This window comes from Stegodyphus dumicola, chromosome 3 (assembly GCF_044657685.1).
Source record: "Stegodyphus dumicola isolate Sdum_Otavi_A_Nest chromosome 3, ASM4465768v1".
Classification (NCBI taxonomy): domain Eukaryota; kingdom Metazoa; phylum Arthropoda; class Arachnida; order Araneae; family Eresidae; genus Stegodyphus; species Stegodyphus dumicola.
The window spans coordinates 206,206,091-206,224,271 of NC_140770.1; the positions used below are offsets into that span (position 1 = coordinate 206,206,091).

An 18,181-nucleotide genomic window follows, 5' to 3' on the forward strand; every position below is an offset into this window, starting at 1 on the left:
AAAACGAATGCTCATTCATTTGAGAAACTATAAGTTTTACCGTTCAACATTCTTCGAAAAACATTTGGATGAGTTGTGGCTTTCTATCAAAACATTGTACCCTGCAGTCAGCTTGAAAGCAATTAAAATGTTTCTGCCTTTTGAATCTTCATGGTCCTACGAATTTGGATTTTCAGCATTGACAGAAATCAAGATAAAAAAGCGAAAAATAACTTGACGTTGCTGTCGATGAATGGGAATTTTCTGCCGACTTTGGACAGACAGATGATAGTTTTATAGAAAAATTAAGCATTTAGAGCGCGAATGGCACGAACCCTTCTTCTTCAAAGCGCAAAAATATTCTGCTCGATTCTCTCTTACAATTTATTTAATTACGTAAGTAAAAGTTTAAACTATAAAGAGTTATTTCACATATCAACAACTGAACCCAAATTTTGGAACCTCATATATATATGAAGTTCCCATGTAGAGAGTCCTTGAGAAGGAAATATGCTATTGAAATATATAAAATAAAATAATAAAAAAGGAGAAATCAACGATAATAGTGCCATTTACTGAACAAAATAAAAATGATTAAAAAAGTTAAGAAAAACGGTTTTAAAACGTTTGGCAAATACTGGATTTTAATTAAAATTACTAACTAAAATTGAGAGATTCTGATGTATTAAGAAAAGCTCTAAGCAAATCTAATTTAAAAAGCAAAGCGACGGGATATAATATCGCAGTGGACTATAAATTTTATTTTATTATAATTTTATAAACATTCCTTTAAGTCTACTTAATTATATCAGACAGCTATAGATTGACCAACCTTTATAATGATCCTGTCCATCCATCGTAGTTCGCATGATGTCCATTAATTGTTGTTCCAGGGGATGCCGTAGGTTGTCAAGGGGACTGCTTAGATTACTGGTGATCTGGCGATCCTACAAAAATAACAAAGCAAATAAATAATTCTATAAATAACAAAAAGAAAATTAACAAATAATTAATAAATTGTCCACTTTATTTTGAGAAAATATGTTACTTGCAGCATTTTCTTGGGATTAATATTTATAAAGAAAGGAAGCCTGTAATCACCTTTTGAAGTTTCTGTGTACATATATTTACATTTATGTATATGAAGCTGAAAGGTTATATACCTTTTCTTTTCCATCGATAATGGGGCAGTCATCCATTGGATTTAGTTAGTTTTCCAGTTGAAAGCCCCATTATTGGAAGTGTTTGATAATTTGTGTCATACTCGCGAGGGACTTAAGCCATACTCCTTGGGATGAAAACCAAATATGTGCATCTAAAGAAGGACACTTTTCAACCAGTTAATGGTAAGAGGTTTGGCAGGGCAGGACAACAAGTAGTATGTTCAGACAAAATTAACCAAAAACTATGCACACTTTTTTCTCAGAACATCATAAGTCCCTTTGATTTGTAATACTATGTAATGACACTCTGAAAAGCAGAAGCACAACAGTAGGTCTCATTACACAAAGTTTCATTAGTAGTATAAACACCTCCTTCAATAGTACCTGCATACATGCGGTTTTTGTGTGTTCCAATTGTAATTGCATTTATATACACACTGCATCTATGTATAATCCTTGTTTCGTTTTGCTGCTTATTGTAACAACGGAATTTAATCTTTACTTCAATTGTATTATGATTATTACCTTGTTCAATTCTAATATCATAATTGCTTCATTCAACAGAGTAAGTAATTTTAATAGCACTTTCAATGCATTGTTCAATAGCGCTCTGTGAAATTAGCCTGAAAGTGGTATAATATATGATAAGCAATCATATATATGATTGCTTATCATATACTATACCACTTTTTTCATATATATGATAAGCAATAAAGTCATATACAGACTGCATCTGTATCTGTAATGCAGCCTCATGTATCTCAGATTGTAATATTATAACTGTGCTTGTTAAGTCCTAAATTTAGTCTCTATCTGAACACAGGACCAACAGTGATCTCACTTAGTGATTAGGGCAAGATTGTGTAGCCTGCGAGGACTTATGCATTGCTGTAAATAGCCTTGTGAACTTCTTATTCTTCATATGTTTGTAGCATTCTATTCTACCGGCTTTCCTGCGGAGGGAGCGCAGCAGCATTAGATCCCTTCTGCAAGGAGAACAATAATGCAGTGAGGCAGATTTTTTAGCCGTAGGGTCAGCAGTCTTCTTCTGCAGCATGAAAGTAAAAGTATGTTTAGACAACTCAGTTCTGCTCATGACACTATTTGCATGCACGGAAAGAAAAACTTATACATATACATAGATACAATACTATAAAAAGCCACAAACTGTATAAACTATCACACAGATACAAATTGTAAAAAAACACACAGTGATGAAATGTGGGCACGGTAATATTTATGTAAACATTTTCATATGAATACAGTTAAAAGCAAGGCATAAAATTATTAATAAAATAATATATTTGTGAAACAGAACAGTGCATTAGCGCAACATTAACATCAGAAATGCATTCAAGGAGATAAATAATACAATAAAACTATACATTATTACATGCAGAAATCTTAAAATTATGTACAGTAAGTGATACAGGGATATAAAACACAAAATAATACTTACGAAGAAGGAAAAAATACATAATAAAATGCAAATGTACATAGCTGCCGGCTCTTTTTGGGGGTAAAAGGTAGGAAAGTAGTAGCGAATAATTCCAGGCTGTCAGCTATACTTTTAGCAATGGCAGTATAATGTATTATGCAACTAAGTGCATATTTATGCTTGCTAGTGTTCTTGACCCAAGCTTGTCGGTGGGTCATAGAGGGTCTTTTCAAATGATAGTTTTTGGTATATGCGCAGTTGATAAATAGCAATCAACATGACCGACGCTAGCGCAAATGCAGAAGTCATTATTCCTGAAGCCAAAACGATGAACGTAGGAAATATATGGGATATGCCCTCTTAGTATTGGGTAAATTGCGAAGAGCTGCTAATTAAATTCTGATCGACATAAAGAAACATGCTATGCAGTCTTCTTCCTGTAATCCAATTTGTAAATTTAAACCTAAGTGTGGGAGGTATTAGTTTAATTCTGGCGGCTTCATTTTTAAAGATCAGAATTGAAATTACAGATTCGATCCTAATACCTGAAGTACAATGGTGCAGTTTATACAGGGAAATTCTTTCTTAAGCGACAAACTTGCAGGGTGTGTAGGGGTTGCAAGGTCGTAAATACCGTAGTTAGGAGTTATGGTGCAAAGAAGCAGAGAAAAAGAACAGAAACAGCAACACTTTAGTGGGATAGAAAACATTTCATTGAAAGATTGCACTACAACAGGTGTTCGAAATTACGACCAGAAATCGGCTGGCAGGCCTGATAGCGGTGCTGCATGGAATCCCTTAAGTTTTGGAAGATCCCTGCCATGTCACGTATGCTCCTGACAGCTACATATATTCGAGCGATGAGGTCTTCAACTGAAGGAACTATCGTCTCCGTCCACCAAACTCTTTATGTGACCCCAGAAGAAAAAGTCATGCATGATAGGTCCGGTGATCTGGCAGGCCAGTGCACCGGGACACCACGACCTATCCACCGCTGTCCAAACGTTACGCCGAGGTGTCAGCGGACATCCATCGTGTAATGTGGCAAACATACTGGTACCACCTGGAGCGCAGCAACTACAGTGGAACATGTACTGCGTTAAGAAATTCGGGCAGGACTTGTTGCAAGAAGATCAGGTATACCCTACTGTCCAAAGGACTGGGCAGAAGGTACGGTCCAATGAGGTAGTCTCTAAGAACGCCTTCCGAAACACTAATAGATAAACGCTGTAATAATACATAAATAATATGTTGAGCTGTACGTGGTTGCTTACGATGAGGGTTCTCCAAAGCCTACACACGTTCCAGTACAACTGTTCAATAAAATGTTTTCTGTTCCATTAATGCGTTGCTGCTTCTGTTCTTTTTCTATGCTTCTTTGCACCATAGCTCGCAACTACGGCATTTGCTACCCTACATTCCTATGTGATTCCGAATCGTCTACACGTTTGTCGGTCTGGTAGCGAATCACCCTGTAAAATGCATGATACCCAAATGCGAGCATGGCTTACTGGGCATGCATATGATAGTGCGAAATCTCCACATTCCAAAATTCCAGCCCCTCCCAAAGTGGCTATGTGCTTATTATTTTGAAATTATTTCATTTTCTCTAGTAGTTCGGCGAAACGCAAATTCACTAAATCTGGAGCACGAATGACTGATGGCAACAGAAAAATTATCATATTTAATCTTTCTGTAATAGGTCAAAGTAATTACATTTTCAACAAAATCTATACAGTAATTGAATATAAATATTTCAAATAAGCACCGCCTTGATGGTACGGAGGAATAAAAATTTTCTGCTTCTGTTAATAATTTGTGTCTGCTGGTTCATATGAAAAGAAGCTTGACAATTTCTTCCTTTAGGTTGAAAAAACTAGGTACGACTACTGAATATTTTTTTAAAAATCTGCTGGCATCACAGTACGGAATCCAGGGAAGCAAGCTAAGAAAGTAGAATAACATGGATATGGTGTAAAAGACAAAACATGATACGGTGTAAAAGATAAGCACCGAGGGTGAATAAAATATATGATTGATATGAAGTAAAACGTCAGGAATAATTAGTTTGTCATAATGTTCTTCCCACTTAATTAATAGATGCATTTTATTTTCACGTTGCTGGAGTTATAGGTTTAAGAACAAATGTAAAGCAATTTTCAAAGGAAAATGGGCACATAGGTAGATAAACAAGACTCAAGATTATCAACAGCTAGCTTTATGTTAATGTTTTGCATCCTTTAGGTGCTACAATAAAATGAAATATTCTGTAGAAATCATATATGGATCATTAATATCCATTATATGGAGAGAATTACTTGAAAATTTTGAGGGTTCAATCTTCCCCACAGAAATGTTTCAGTCGCATAAAAAATCTAAATAGATAAGAAAGGAAATAATAACAGTATTACAGAAGTGCAGAAGCATGAGCAGAAGATAGTAATATTAATTAAAAAAAACTAAAATTTGCGAAGAAGTTGAAAAAAAATCACTGAATTGTTATTGTAAACTAATGAGAAATGATCTGCAAAATTTTTAAAACATATAAATGAAATTTTCCTTCTGTTATGTCTTATCTTAGACTATTTCAATATCAAATATTGCATTATATTAACAATTAAAAAGCCTTGTTGGAGAATATGTATCATCTGCTTATTTGCAATATATAGGTGAGATCACGGTTTTTAAAACGAGGAAGAAAACTAACCTTGAAAGCAGCAGAATGCAGAACAATTTAATCCGCTAAAATTATATGAATCACGTGCTCAAATCGACCCGATCCCCCCCCCCCCCAGGAATCGCGGGCAACCCTTTCCGAGCGCCGCACAGCTTCAGTCTAAAAATAGCACTCACCTTAGTTTCCTATTATACATTCAGACATTGTGTCCGTTTCCCCCACTCCCGATGAAAGTGAGATCTGCACCTCACTAAGAGCGTCTTTTCACGCATTTGAGAAGTCGTTTGCTGTTCAAAGGGAGAGAGGTTTTTAAAAATATTTTTTTAACTGGCAACAGACACTATATCTTTTACTCCTTTTTTTATACATAACAAATTTAGTTAAAGAAGTGCTATATTTACTTTTATTTCCTCTACAGCGTTACTGCGATTCAAAAACGTTATGAACCCCTTTGGACTCTATGCTACTGATATAATTTCCATATTTTTTTCTTTGATCAGATTTAAAAAAAAAATTTTTTTTTTAGATACAAGACACTAAAACATGACTTAATATTCTATTACAAAGCATCCTTTTTAAAAAGGTTACTCAAATACTGCTATAAATTTCCCATATTGTACTACTGCAGCAGAAAAAATAAATATATAAATAAAAATTTTGAAAGCTTTCAGATTTTACATTACGCTCTAAGGGACTTTTTAACGTTTTCTGGGTTATCTTTATTTATTAAATATCACGTTCTTCGCACTTAAACCATAAAATTCAATTCAACAGCAATATCAAAAAATAATTTTAAAATGAGAATACCTTTAGAATTTCCGATATGCAATCTCGCAAGCTGGAAATAAAAATGTTTTCCTTTTTCCTACAGTGTTGCCATTGCTCGCTTTGAAATCATTGAGTTTGTTAATCAAAAATTCGTTAAAGTGTTAAAAAATATGAAATCGATAATAAAACAAATTCGAAATTCCAACTTTGGGCTTCCAGATGCCCATATTCGGTGGAAGATTAATGTTACATAATGCTGTCAATAAACTTCGGAAGATATCCACGAGGCTTTATTATGAATAACTTATTCAATGAACACGAGACTTTTAATGTATTAATGTTTTAATGACGCGAGTTTTATGTATCCTTTTTTTTGTGGATGGTATCAGTTTTCGTTCACGTTCTGATCCGTGTTTGCTTACTGATAGAAGTGTTCTATGGATTTTGATGTTGATGTTGATATGGATTGAATTGAATTATATTGTTACGAAATGTACAGGCGTGGTAAGATAGCTTCCCCTCAAAGCAGTTTTAGGGTTGCCATAAAATGGCAAGGGAAGGCAGAGTTGTCACATTTGGCGAGAAATCGCCCGTTTGGCGACAAAATTGGCGATATGCCATGGATTGATGGAGAACCTTCTCGAACGAATTCTTACCGGTTTAGCCAGAATGTTCTCGAACACAAGCCGAAAGCTATATAGACCCTGCTGGTCCGCAGTCAGTTAGTATCGAGAGTGAGTGCCTTGTCGAGACGGCGAGTGAGTCTGTCTCGTCTAGAGTGCGAGTGTCTCATCTGGTTAGTCCGTGCGGAGACGATCGAGTTGACAGCCGGCCAGCGAGTGCTGAGTGGTTCGTCGAGCGCACCGACGGAGTTTCTTAGCGCATCGTCGAGAGAGCATGTTGAACTCCGGGAAGGACTGAACCGAAGAGTCGGGAGCTGTGCTTTGTGTGTCGTTCGCATCGCGAGTTGCAACGTGGAATTCCGAGAACGACCAAGCAGAGTCGAGAGCTGTGCTCTAGTGCTTTGCCGTGAAGCTGTCTCTACCGTGATAAGGCTGTGTCGCTGATCGTGTCAGCGTGTTTATAGTAGTTCATCGACGACTGTAAAACGTGTTTTGAAGCTGTCCTGACAATACTGATAAATAAAGTGTGTTTCGATACTTCATCAAGTGTCGTCGTTATTCACTCCACATCTACGAACCCCGTACGAACATGCAGGAAGAAAATAACGTAACAACTGGCGTCAGGAAGAGAAAAACGCAAAAATATATATTGTATTTTTGTTCTTTTTATTGAATAATATCCTAGTTCCTGCTTTACTTCAAAGAAATTGTGAAAATGCTGATGTCAAATATTAATAAAATTGTTTATTCGACAAGAAGCATGTGCAGAAACCAAGTAGATAAGATTTATTTCTTTTTCTATAAATATTGAAATTGTAAACAGGTATTCTAATAGTAGACTCACTGTGTCTAATTATTATTAAGGTTTATATACGTATATTAAGAACCTGTACAGAACAACCGTTGACGGGTGGTCTCGGCGTAGTTCTGATTTTTTTTTTTTTTTTTTTTTGTATTTTAATAAAATAATTACGTTATTCAAAATCGGATGGCTCCAGGTACCGTTGTTTTATCACAATACGAGAAAATTACATACATTCATGCAGAGTCTTAATTATTTAATTTCTTTATATATAATGCAGGGCTCTAATATTTGATGGCAACAATTTGAAAAGGGATTCGCCGTTTATAGTTCTCAAGGCAGAATGCCAAAACGAAATTAATAGTCCTTCTGAGCAAATTGCTCCTTTGGACTTGAAATAATAATAATAAAAAAATAATAATAGCAAATAATAATAATAAAAATAATATAAGCTATAAAAGAAAAGTCTGAAAGCTTTCATATTTTATATTACCTCAGCTTTTTTACCGTTTTGTGTGTTACTTTCATTTATTAAATATTATGTTTTTCGAACTTAAATGAAATTCAAGACAAATATCACAAAATATTTAAAAACTGCAAATCTTTAGAATTTCCGATACACAGTCTCGCGCGCTGGAGATAAAAGTATTTTTTAGTTCATTGAACGAGAGGACTGCTGAGCTTCAGCTTGGGAACGAAGCTAAGGTTTATTCTCTAGAAAAAGGCTGTCCTCAAGGCTCTGTATCCGGACCTACTCTTTGGAACATAATCATAAATGATCTTTTAAGTCATCTCGACGGTTGTTTAAAAATTGCGTTTGCAGACGACTTACTATTAATTTTCCAAGGAAGGATTTTGAATAACATTCTTTTGAGAGCACAAGACGTTCTAGATTTTGTCTCCAGTTGGGCGATTTCTCATAAACTCACTTTCAATCCTTCAAAAAGTAAAGTTATGCTTGTTCCCAGTACGTTTGATGAACAAAATATTGCTTCTTTGATGCTCGATAATTCTCCGTTGGAATTTGTAGAAAATGTTAAATATCTTGGTGTCATTCTTGACCAAAAATTAACATGGAAAAAGCACATTGAATTCCTTTCTGCTAAATGTGAAAAAATTATTAATGGCTTTCACCGAATTGCCAAAAATACTTTTGGAGTAAGCTACGATGTTAAGAAACTCATGTATAAGCAGTGTATTGTACCTTTCATTTCGTACGGCTGTCGTGCTTGGGGACATGTTCTTGCCAAGAAGGTTAACAAAAGAAATTTAAGACAGATTCAACGGAGAATTCTTCTTCGTATTATTAGTGGTTATAGAACCTTAAGCTATGAGGCTACTTTTGTTCTTGCAGGAGTTCTGCCTATTGATTTTGAAATTGCATATAAGAATAATATTTTTGAGTCATTGGCAACTCATGCTTCGGAAGACTGTATTAATGGAATTGTCCACTTCACTGATCTTCCTCATCCCGCTTCTTTAGAACCCATAAATTTCTGCGATTATAAAGAGACTGCTGAAATAAATTTTCATATGGTTTTCTTTACAGATGGCAGCAAGATGAACAACAAGGTTGGCCTTGCATTTGTTCTTTTTGAAGGCAATTCCGAGATTTGTTTTCTTAGACATCGTATACGGAATGAATGTACAGTTTTTCAAGCAGAACTTCTGTGCATTTATCTTGCCGTCAAGTGGATCCAGGATCATGGGACAGCATCCTCAAAGTACCTTATTTGTTCTGATTCTCTTTCTTCTCTTCAACTTTTGAACAGTATTACCAGCTGCGATAAATTAGTTATCGAAACCCTAGTAACTGTTAGTTCACTTAGAATTAGAGGTATTGATATCTGCTTTGCTTATGTGCGTGCTCATCATGGTTTCTACGGAAATGAAAGAGCTGATTTCTTAGCTAAAGATGCCTTAAATTTACCCATTGATATCAACATTAGCATTCCAAAGAGTTATTGGAAGTCCTTTCATTATAAAAAGCTTTTAGCTATGTGGAATGAGGAATACATTTCATCTTGTAATGCGGAAGTCACCAAAAAGTTCCTTCCTTCTATTTACCATAGACTGAATTCCGAGTCTTTCCTCTCGTTAAATTTTAAAGTGTCTCAGTTTTTATCTGGTCACGGTAAATTTGCAAGTTATCTGTTTCGTTTTAATCTACGATCAAACAATTTATGTGAATGTTCAAAAAGAGTTCCTCAGGATGTGGAACATTTGATTTTCTCGTGCCCTACATTTGATGGCCCTAGATTATGCTTACAGAACGATTTGAAAATGTTCGGAGTGACTTGGCCAGTGAACTTATCTGTTTTCGTGAAGTCCAGACTGCTGTTCTCTGCTTTTGTTCGCTTTATTTACGCATGTAATTTTTAATGTTTATTTATACATGTAACCTTTAATGTTCTAGTTAACTTACTTCTGTAAGCCCCGTGTTGTACATATGTGGTGCACGGGGAGTCTGTATGTTCTCAAAGGAAAAAAAAAAAAAAAAAAGGGACTTTGTCCCTGAGGGACTATTGTTTTGATTTTACGATTTTGCGTCGAATCACTCTGAATGTCCATTTAACTTTTCAAACTGTCGCCACCAAATATTATAGCCCTGTATTATAGATGAAGAAATTAAATAATGAAGAATCTGCATTAATCTGCATTGTATCTGCATTGTATGCTTCTCGTATTGTGATAAAACAACGGTACCTAGAGCCATCAAATTTTGAATGACGTAATCCTACTGCGAATAATGGGCATCTGGGAGCCCAAATTTGAAATTTGGAACTTGTTTTATTATCGATTTCATATTTTTTTAACATTTTAACGAATTTTTTATTAACAAACAATGATTTCAAAGCGAGTAATGGCAAAGTTGTACAGGAAAAAAAAAAAAAAAAATATCTCCAGCGCGTGAGACTGTGTATCGGAAATTCGCTGTTTTTAAATATTTTGTGATATTGCTCTTGAACTGAATTTTATGGTTTAAGTACGAAGAACATGATATTTAATAGATTTCATGATATTTAATACATATCAAATGCGAGAAATAAGTTAACATGCAAAATGTTAAAAAAACGCCCTAGTGCGCGGGCGTAATTTAAAATCTGAAATCTTTCAGATTTTCTTTTTCATTTTACTTTATTTATACCCCCTTCCGTGCAGTGTTGTCACCGCTTTGAAATCATTGAAGTGTGTTAGTAAAGATCCTTTCCTTATTTCAATATGATGAATATTGAATCTTGTAGGAAGAACAAAGCTAATTTTTCAGAATAAACAAAATACTTTTATTTAAATTTTAAAACAGAACCAAAAAATAAATACTGCAGCTCTAAACTATCAAAATTTTAAACTCTTAACTACTGCAGTTAAAACTCTTACAACTATTTAAAAAAAAAAAAAAAAAAACTAAAAAATCTTAAACTCTCTAAAACAAAATATATAAAAATCTTTCGAATCCTCCTCTTGTTGCCACACCGTAAAATGCAAGTTCTTGTCCTATTATTTATATTTCACGTTCTCTTTAAGTTACGATCTTCACAATTCATGATCTTTACAAGTCACGATCTTTACTAGTCCCCCCACAAGAAGCACATTCGTCACCGTAGAGAGAATGTTGCTCAGAGTTCATTGAGAGAGAAAGAGTTAACAGCTAACCTTGAAAAAGCATCAGCATTCCCATGTGGACTTCCTTTGCGGTATGTCACAGTCATGTTATACCGTTGTAACGCTAAGGCCCAACGAGACAGTTTAACACCATGAGGGGCGCTTTGGGTCAAGTAGGTGAGGGGATTGTGATCAGACACAATCTGCACTTTGGCACCGAAAATCCATGTGTCAAATTTTTTCAAGGCTTCGATGACACAAAATGCTTCGCGTTCAATGGTTGACCATCGTTGTTGACAGGGCGTTAATTTCTTGCTGAAAAATGTTATGGGCATTTCTTTTGTAAATGGCTTATGTTCATTATCATTCTCACCTATGGTAGGCAATCCTAGTAGCTGTTATTCCTTATCATCTCTCCTCTCTTCTATCTTTCCAATGGCTTTGTCAAGTAGCTCATACCATTTATCAATTGTTTCAACTTTATCAATTTCTTCAAATATGGGATTTCTGTGCTTGGTGAAAGTCCTATAAACTAAAAAAAATCTCAGCAATTTTTTTCTTCTGCTTTTTCTAATAATTCTTCATCAACATGATGTAGATCGTCTACCTCGACTCGGGCTCTTCTATTAATTCAGCAATTCCTTCCGTTTTTTTCTCGTCTTCCAGTTCTTCGCTTTCATTCGAATAACTTTCTGTTCAATCTTCCATATTTTCACCCTTGAACTTGAAAGGTTTCTGTGGTTTTCAGTATCATTGTGGATGACATTTTCCTTTTCAGTTTCAACTTTTGTTGTATAATCCACACTTTCTTTTTCATCTCCCAGTTCAACAGTATCTATGCTGTCCTTATTGTACTTTTTGTTTCTGTTATCATCTAGAATTTCTTTTTCAGTAAATTGTAATAGTTCACTGTTATCTGCAAGTTTATTTTCAGTTTCAAGATCTGCAGCTTCTGTGTGATTTACATTTTCATTTTCAGTTACTAAGTCAGCTTTCATACTTTCCTTATGGATTATTAAGTCATTCTTTTTATCATCTACTTTTTCCTTCTCGTTTCCAATTTCAGCAATATATTCTTTCTCTTCTATGTTCTCATAATCAAGATTTACTTGAGTTTTCTTGTCATCTGCAATTATTTCTTTTTCAGCTGCAGTTTCAGCATCATCTGTATTTTCTGTTTTGGTTATTGGCTTCACTTGAGTTTCACTTTCATTGACAGTTTCTTTTTCAACTGGGATTTCAGTCTCACCCATAAATTCGTTTTTACTTTCAGGTGGAATAATTTCTACATCTGTTATTTTGCTGTCAATTAACTTTTCCCCTTTGAGTTCATCTTCTGTTTCTACCCTCTTAGTTTCTCCTGTTATAATTTCTTCCTTCTGTGCTTCCTGCTCAACAATTTTATCTTCTATCATTTCTGTTTTCTCCATTTCTGTAAAGGGCAGTTCTTTACAACTTCCACAGAAATTTTTAACATCTTGCTTAATAGTAGGCCAAAAGAATGAGTACTTGATTCGTTGAATTGTCTTTTTCTCACCGAGGTGGCCGGCAAGAGGGATTTCATGTGCCATTCTTAGGACTTCCCTTCTTTTTTCTAAAGGTAACATAACTTGCTTAATGTTTTCACCACAGATATATTCGGAATGAAGTAATATGCCATCATCGAAAGTATATGAATTTTGATTTTTATTTGCCCATTCAAAGCATTTTTTCAGAGTTTCGTCTTGTTCTTGATGTGTCTTGAATTCTAGTCTTACTCTATTCGTTGTTTTCCCAGACTCTATGTTTTCTTGGGAAATCTGATTAACAGCAGCCAAATTTGTAGTATTGTATTCAACTGGTAAGGGTTTATCATCTGTCTCTTTGTACTCTATGGGGGATGCATCCCAATAACGATCACAGTTAAACAGTTCGATATTCCCACAGAGTGTTTCATAAGCTGGAGAACTCAATAGCAAATCGGTAACTAGCTTTTTTGAAACAGCACACGTAATGGACACTCTACCGTGAAAATCATCGTCAATTTTCATCTGGAAAATCTTTAGTGGAGTAATTTCGTTTTCACCAAAAGCAGAAGATATCTCTATTTTACTTTCTCCTTCGCAAGGTATGTTGTCAACCAATTTCTCACGGACTACTGAGATTTGTGCTCCCGTGTCTACGATTCCATTTAAAATAATATCTCCACATTTAACTTTGACAAGTTTTAATTCATCTATGTTTCTAGACACGTCCACTGATTTTGAGACAGGAATAGAGATCTTGGCAGTTAGCACTTCTGGTTTTTCTTTTTCTGTAAGGGGTGCTTGTGTTTGTATTAAGTTGTTTTGTGCTGTTGCAGAAGCACTTCTTGGTATCCGATTTTTGGTACATAACTTAGATGTATGACCTTCTTTTCCACAATTATAGCAAGTTAGTTTGAAACTAGGCTTTTGTGGTCCGTCACTCTTACGGGATGGGTACACTCTTGGCGTGTTTTCAGCGGACAGCGATTTATTTCTGAAAGCTCTTTCTGGAAGTGGAGAATGAGGTTGCCATTTTTTATTAGTTCTGTCTGCTGATGGATTACCACCAGTCCGTTTTGAGATATTACGAACACTGTCATATTCGTCAAGTTTATCAGCTAATTTGGTTGGAGAAACGAACTTCGCCCAGTCGTCAAGAAGATGGTCTCTTACTTCATACGGTACTCTTTTCTTAATTTGGTCAGTAATAATCAAGTCTTTTAACGCGGCAAAATTTGTGATTTCAAGACCATTGATCCATTCTTCAAAATAACTTGTAATTTCGTAGCAAAAATCTCTCCATGATATTTCAGCGCTCTTTTGGTGCATCACAAATTTTTTTCTAAAGCTTTCAGGATTTAATTTAAATCTCTTCAATAAAATGGCCTTAATGTACTCATAATCTTCAAAATTTTCTTCAGATTCCCTACCAATTAATTGAATGATTTCAGATGGCATTAAAGTCAATAAACATGAAACCCAATCTTTAGGATCAATCTTTGTCCTTTTAGCTTGTCTTTCAAATAAGGATAATAAATCACAATATCATCGTGTCTTAAATTGAATTTGGGAATAAGCTTAATTAAATCAAAATTATGATGTCCATTTTCATTTGTTGGTGGAGTTTGTGTTAGTCGAACACGAGATTCAATTTCGAGTTTCCTCAATTCAAACTCCATTTGCTCTCTTTTCTGCTGTGCTTCTAATTCTTCTTTCCTTCGTTGTTCCTCAATCTCTTCTTTCCTTCGTTGTTCTTCAATCTCTTCTTTCCTTCGCCTTTCTTCAAGCTCTTCTTTCTCCTTTCTTCGCTGTTCCTCAATCTCTTCTTTCCTTCGCCTTTCCTCAAGCTCTTCTTTCTCCTTTCTTCGCTGTTCCTCTTCTTTTCTTTTCCTCTCTTCAATAATCGTTAAAAACACTTCTTTAGCAAATGCTTCATCATATGTATCACTTTGAAATATTTCATTTTTATCGCCACGATTTTCATACTTGGATCTACTTGAATTTCTAATTCAGCAGCTAAAGCCAGCAAATCCTCTTTTTTCCCACGTCCCATAAAAGCCATGTCTCGATTTTATTCAGCCAATAGACTCTTAGTTTTTTTTTTTAAAAAAACAATTTTTTTCTCTTTTCTTTTTCTATTTAAATATAATTCACAATGAATTTAATTTTATTCGGCACGAAAATCAATCAGTGGAATCAATACTTAATGTGTTGTTCACTTACTCTGGCGAGTCAAACGAAATTACATTTGAACACTGGCGTATTCATTACTTTCAAAGTAAATAAACTAAGATTCCATGACGGAAACAATAACTAACTTTTCATAATCTTAATAAATTATTTTACGTTTACAAGGTAAATTGAGCTCTCACCTGAGTTATTTTGGTTCGTAATTATATGCGGGTAAATCCCGATCCTGTCGACTGCGCCAGTAAAGATCCTTTCCTTATTTCAATATGATGAATATTGAATCTTGTAGGAAGAATAAAGCTAATTTTTCAGAATAAACAAAATACTTTTATTTAAATTTTAAAACAGAACCAAAAAATAAATACTGCAGCTCTAAACTATCAAAATTTTAAACTCTTAACTACTGCAGTTAAAACTCTTACAACTATTAAAAAAAAAAACTAAAAAATCTTAAACTCTAAAACAAAATATATAAAAATCTTTCGAATCCTCCTCTTGTTGCCACACCGTAAAATGCAAGTTCTTGTCCTATTATTTATATTTCACGTTCTCTTTAAGTTACGATCTTCACAAGTCATGATCTTTACAAGTCACGATCTTTACTGTGTTGATGAAAAATTTGTTAAAATTTTACATTTGAAATAAATAATAAAGCAAATTCGAAATTTAAAATTCGGCCTTCCAAGTGGCCATGTTTGGTTGGGGACTACATTATTCGAAATTTGATGGCTCTAGGCACCGCTATTTTCTCACAATGCGAGAAATATTCAAGCATTCATGCCTAATCTTCATTATTTAGTTTCTTTAAATATCTATGGCGATAATATTTGGTGGCAGCAGTTTGAGAAGTGAACCAATGCAGAAAGTGAAACGAAGCAAAATGCTCTTTTGAGACTATTAGCCCTTTGGGTCTAACGCCCCTTTGGGTTTAAAATAAATAAATAAAAATCTAAAAGGTTTCAGATTTTAAATTACGTCCAAAGAGGAGTTTTTTTTTTAACATTTTGTCTGTTACCTTTATTTATTAAATACCACGTTCTTCGAACTTAAACCATAAAATTGAATTCAAGAGCAATATCGCAAAATAGTTTTAAATTGAGCATATCTTTAGAATTTCCGATACAGAGTCTCGTGCGCTTGAGAAAAAAAAAATTTTTTTTTTTTTTTTTTTTTCTGTACAACGTTGCCATTGCTCCCTTTTAAATCGTTGAGCTTGTTAATCAAAAATTCGTTAAAGTTTTAGAAAATATGAAATCGATAATAAAACAAATTCCAAATGTCAAAGTTGGGCTTCCACATGCCCATATTTGCAGTAGGATTACGTCATTCTAAATTCGATGGCTCTATGTACTGTTTTTTTACCACAATGCAAGAAATATACATACATTTATGCAGATTTTTCATTATTTAATTTCTTCAAATATAATGCAGGACATTTGACGGCAAAAAGGGAAACGGACATTTATAGTTAACCAACGCAAAATCGCAAAACGAAAACAATAGTCCTTCAGAGACAAAGCCCCTTTGGACTAAAAAAGAAAGAAATTAAAGATATATATTGGATTAATGATTATAACTAAATTTTATAATTAGTGATTATAATTAAATTAGACTTTTCCTCTATGATTACACTGCAAATGAAAAATTAATTTTCGTTCGCACAGTCTTGTATTAATACTATTGTTTGAATGGGAAATCCCCGCATCAGTATCCTTCTAGAAGCTTGCGATTATTGAGAAAGGGCGTATATTGTCAGTCAGAAAATATTATAACATAGCCGAAATACCAGCTATTTGAATATATCAAGCCAATAATTGCCAGTCGGGTCCAAAAGGGTCAAGAAGTAAATTTTACGAAATTTTTAGAATAGAAGAACTAAATTTTTTTCAATTAAAACAAAAATGAGTTAGAGCTTCATGATGTTCTAATTAATTTAAATACTTAATAAATTAATCTTGCTCCCAACTATGAAGTTACTAGGTATTTCGAATATTCAACAACCATAAATCTGCATCTCTCTCGTTAAATGCCTACATTTTATCTTTTCCAAATGTAAGAATTTTATCTAATTACTAAAGTTACATCCTGTTAGAAATTTTTTAAGTATTATGAACCTTGTTAATAAGGGGAAAGATAATTAGAACAACTTTAAATCCCCCCCCCCTTTTTTTGAAATAGGGCAGAGCTGTGAGAATGTACACAACATCATTTTAAAAATTGAACTGCTAGTTAATACTTCTGGCAACTCAAAGAGTAAGCGCGATAATGTTTTAGAATGTGTATTAATTGCTGACCATAGGGCGACTGTTTGGTTTGCTAAATTTGTCGGACTGCGCCCTCATTGAATCTATTAACTGAAACATTGTAACTCTATGAAAAGCAATACACACACCCAACACCCACACACACACATATATATATATAGAGAGAGAGAGAATAAAAACTGAAGAATATTTGTTTTAAATTTTTTTGTTTTTGAATTAATTTACTTTTATTTCAGGTTTAATTTTTAAGTTTTTCCTTCAAATCAGTCTTAATTTGTGCCTTCCTATTAGACAGTTTCCCACTTTTAATTGAAATATATTTTCTTTATCTCCTTCTTATATATATATGTCTTTTCAAGATCAATCTATGTCATATGATTCTTACATAACGCTTTTAGGACAGATACCTATATAATATTTATGCCAATAATGATTTTAAATTTAGGAACAGAGACTTAATATTAACCAAATAAAATAAAGCTAAACTTCAACTAAATCCTTTTGCACCAAACGTTAATCTTGGATTTCTGCTGTCGCTTGCTGTCTTACAACCAAGTCGCCGCTTACCTATCTTTCATCACCTATATTTTGATAATGATGTAAAATGTACAAATGTGATTAGAAAGTGGGCACAGACTATGCCCTTCGCGCAATGTAATCCAGGTTATGAATGTGCTTCTCAAGAATTGTTTTGGCAAGAAATCAAACATGTTCAATCGTCCCTGAAAGCTGTTTCATATTCCATGCCAATAACTTCTACAACATCACCACACACACATATATATACACAAACCCTTTCACTAGCACTTGCATTTTTCTAATATTAGATTTTTAAATCTTTTCAATGTATCGAAATTTCTCCAAAAATAAAACTTTGGTCTAATTTTTATACAAAATTAACACAATAGTCAAAAACTTAACAACAGCTTCTTTCATACAAGGCGCCTCAAAATATAATAATAATGATAAAAACAATTCAAAGGGTGAAACTGGAAAACGAGAATGCATTTGGGCACCGTGTGTTAAATTACTCAGTGCCACATTTAAGAAAAAACACGAGGCCTAACTTAGTGAAAATCCTTCTTCAAATCAAAAATGGCTCATAGTTACAAAATAAAAACGCAAATAAACTTTAAAAAAAAAAAAAAAAAAAAAAAAAAAAAAACGGG

General features: G+C 34.0%; 1 protein-coding gene across 2 annotated transcripts in view; it reads right to left on the reverse strand.

The window, feature by feature from the left end:
• The window catches only part of LOC118203484 (cytoplasmic polyadenylation element-binding protein 2-like), a 282,238-nt gene that overhangs the window by 121,895 nt on the left and 142,162 nt on the right, over positions 1-18,181 (reverse strand). For both annotated transcript variants that reach the window (XM_085813802.1, XM_085813803.1), the window contains exon 2: positions 812-926. In XM_085813802.1, the coding sequence (XP_085669928.1) occupies positions 812-926 (115 nt within the window). The remainder of the gene's footprint in view (positions 1-811; positions 927-18,181) is intronic.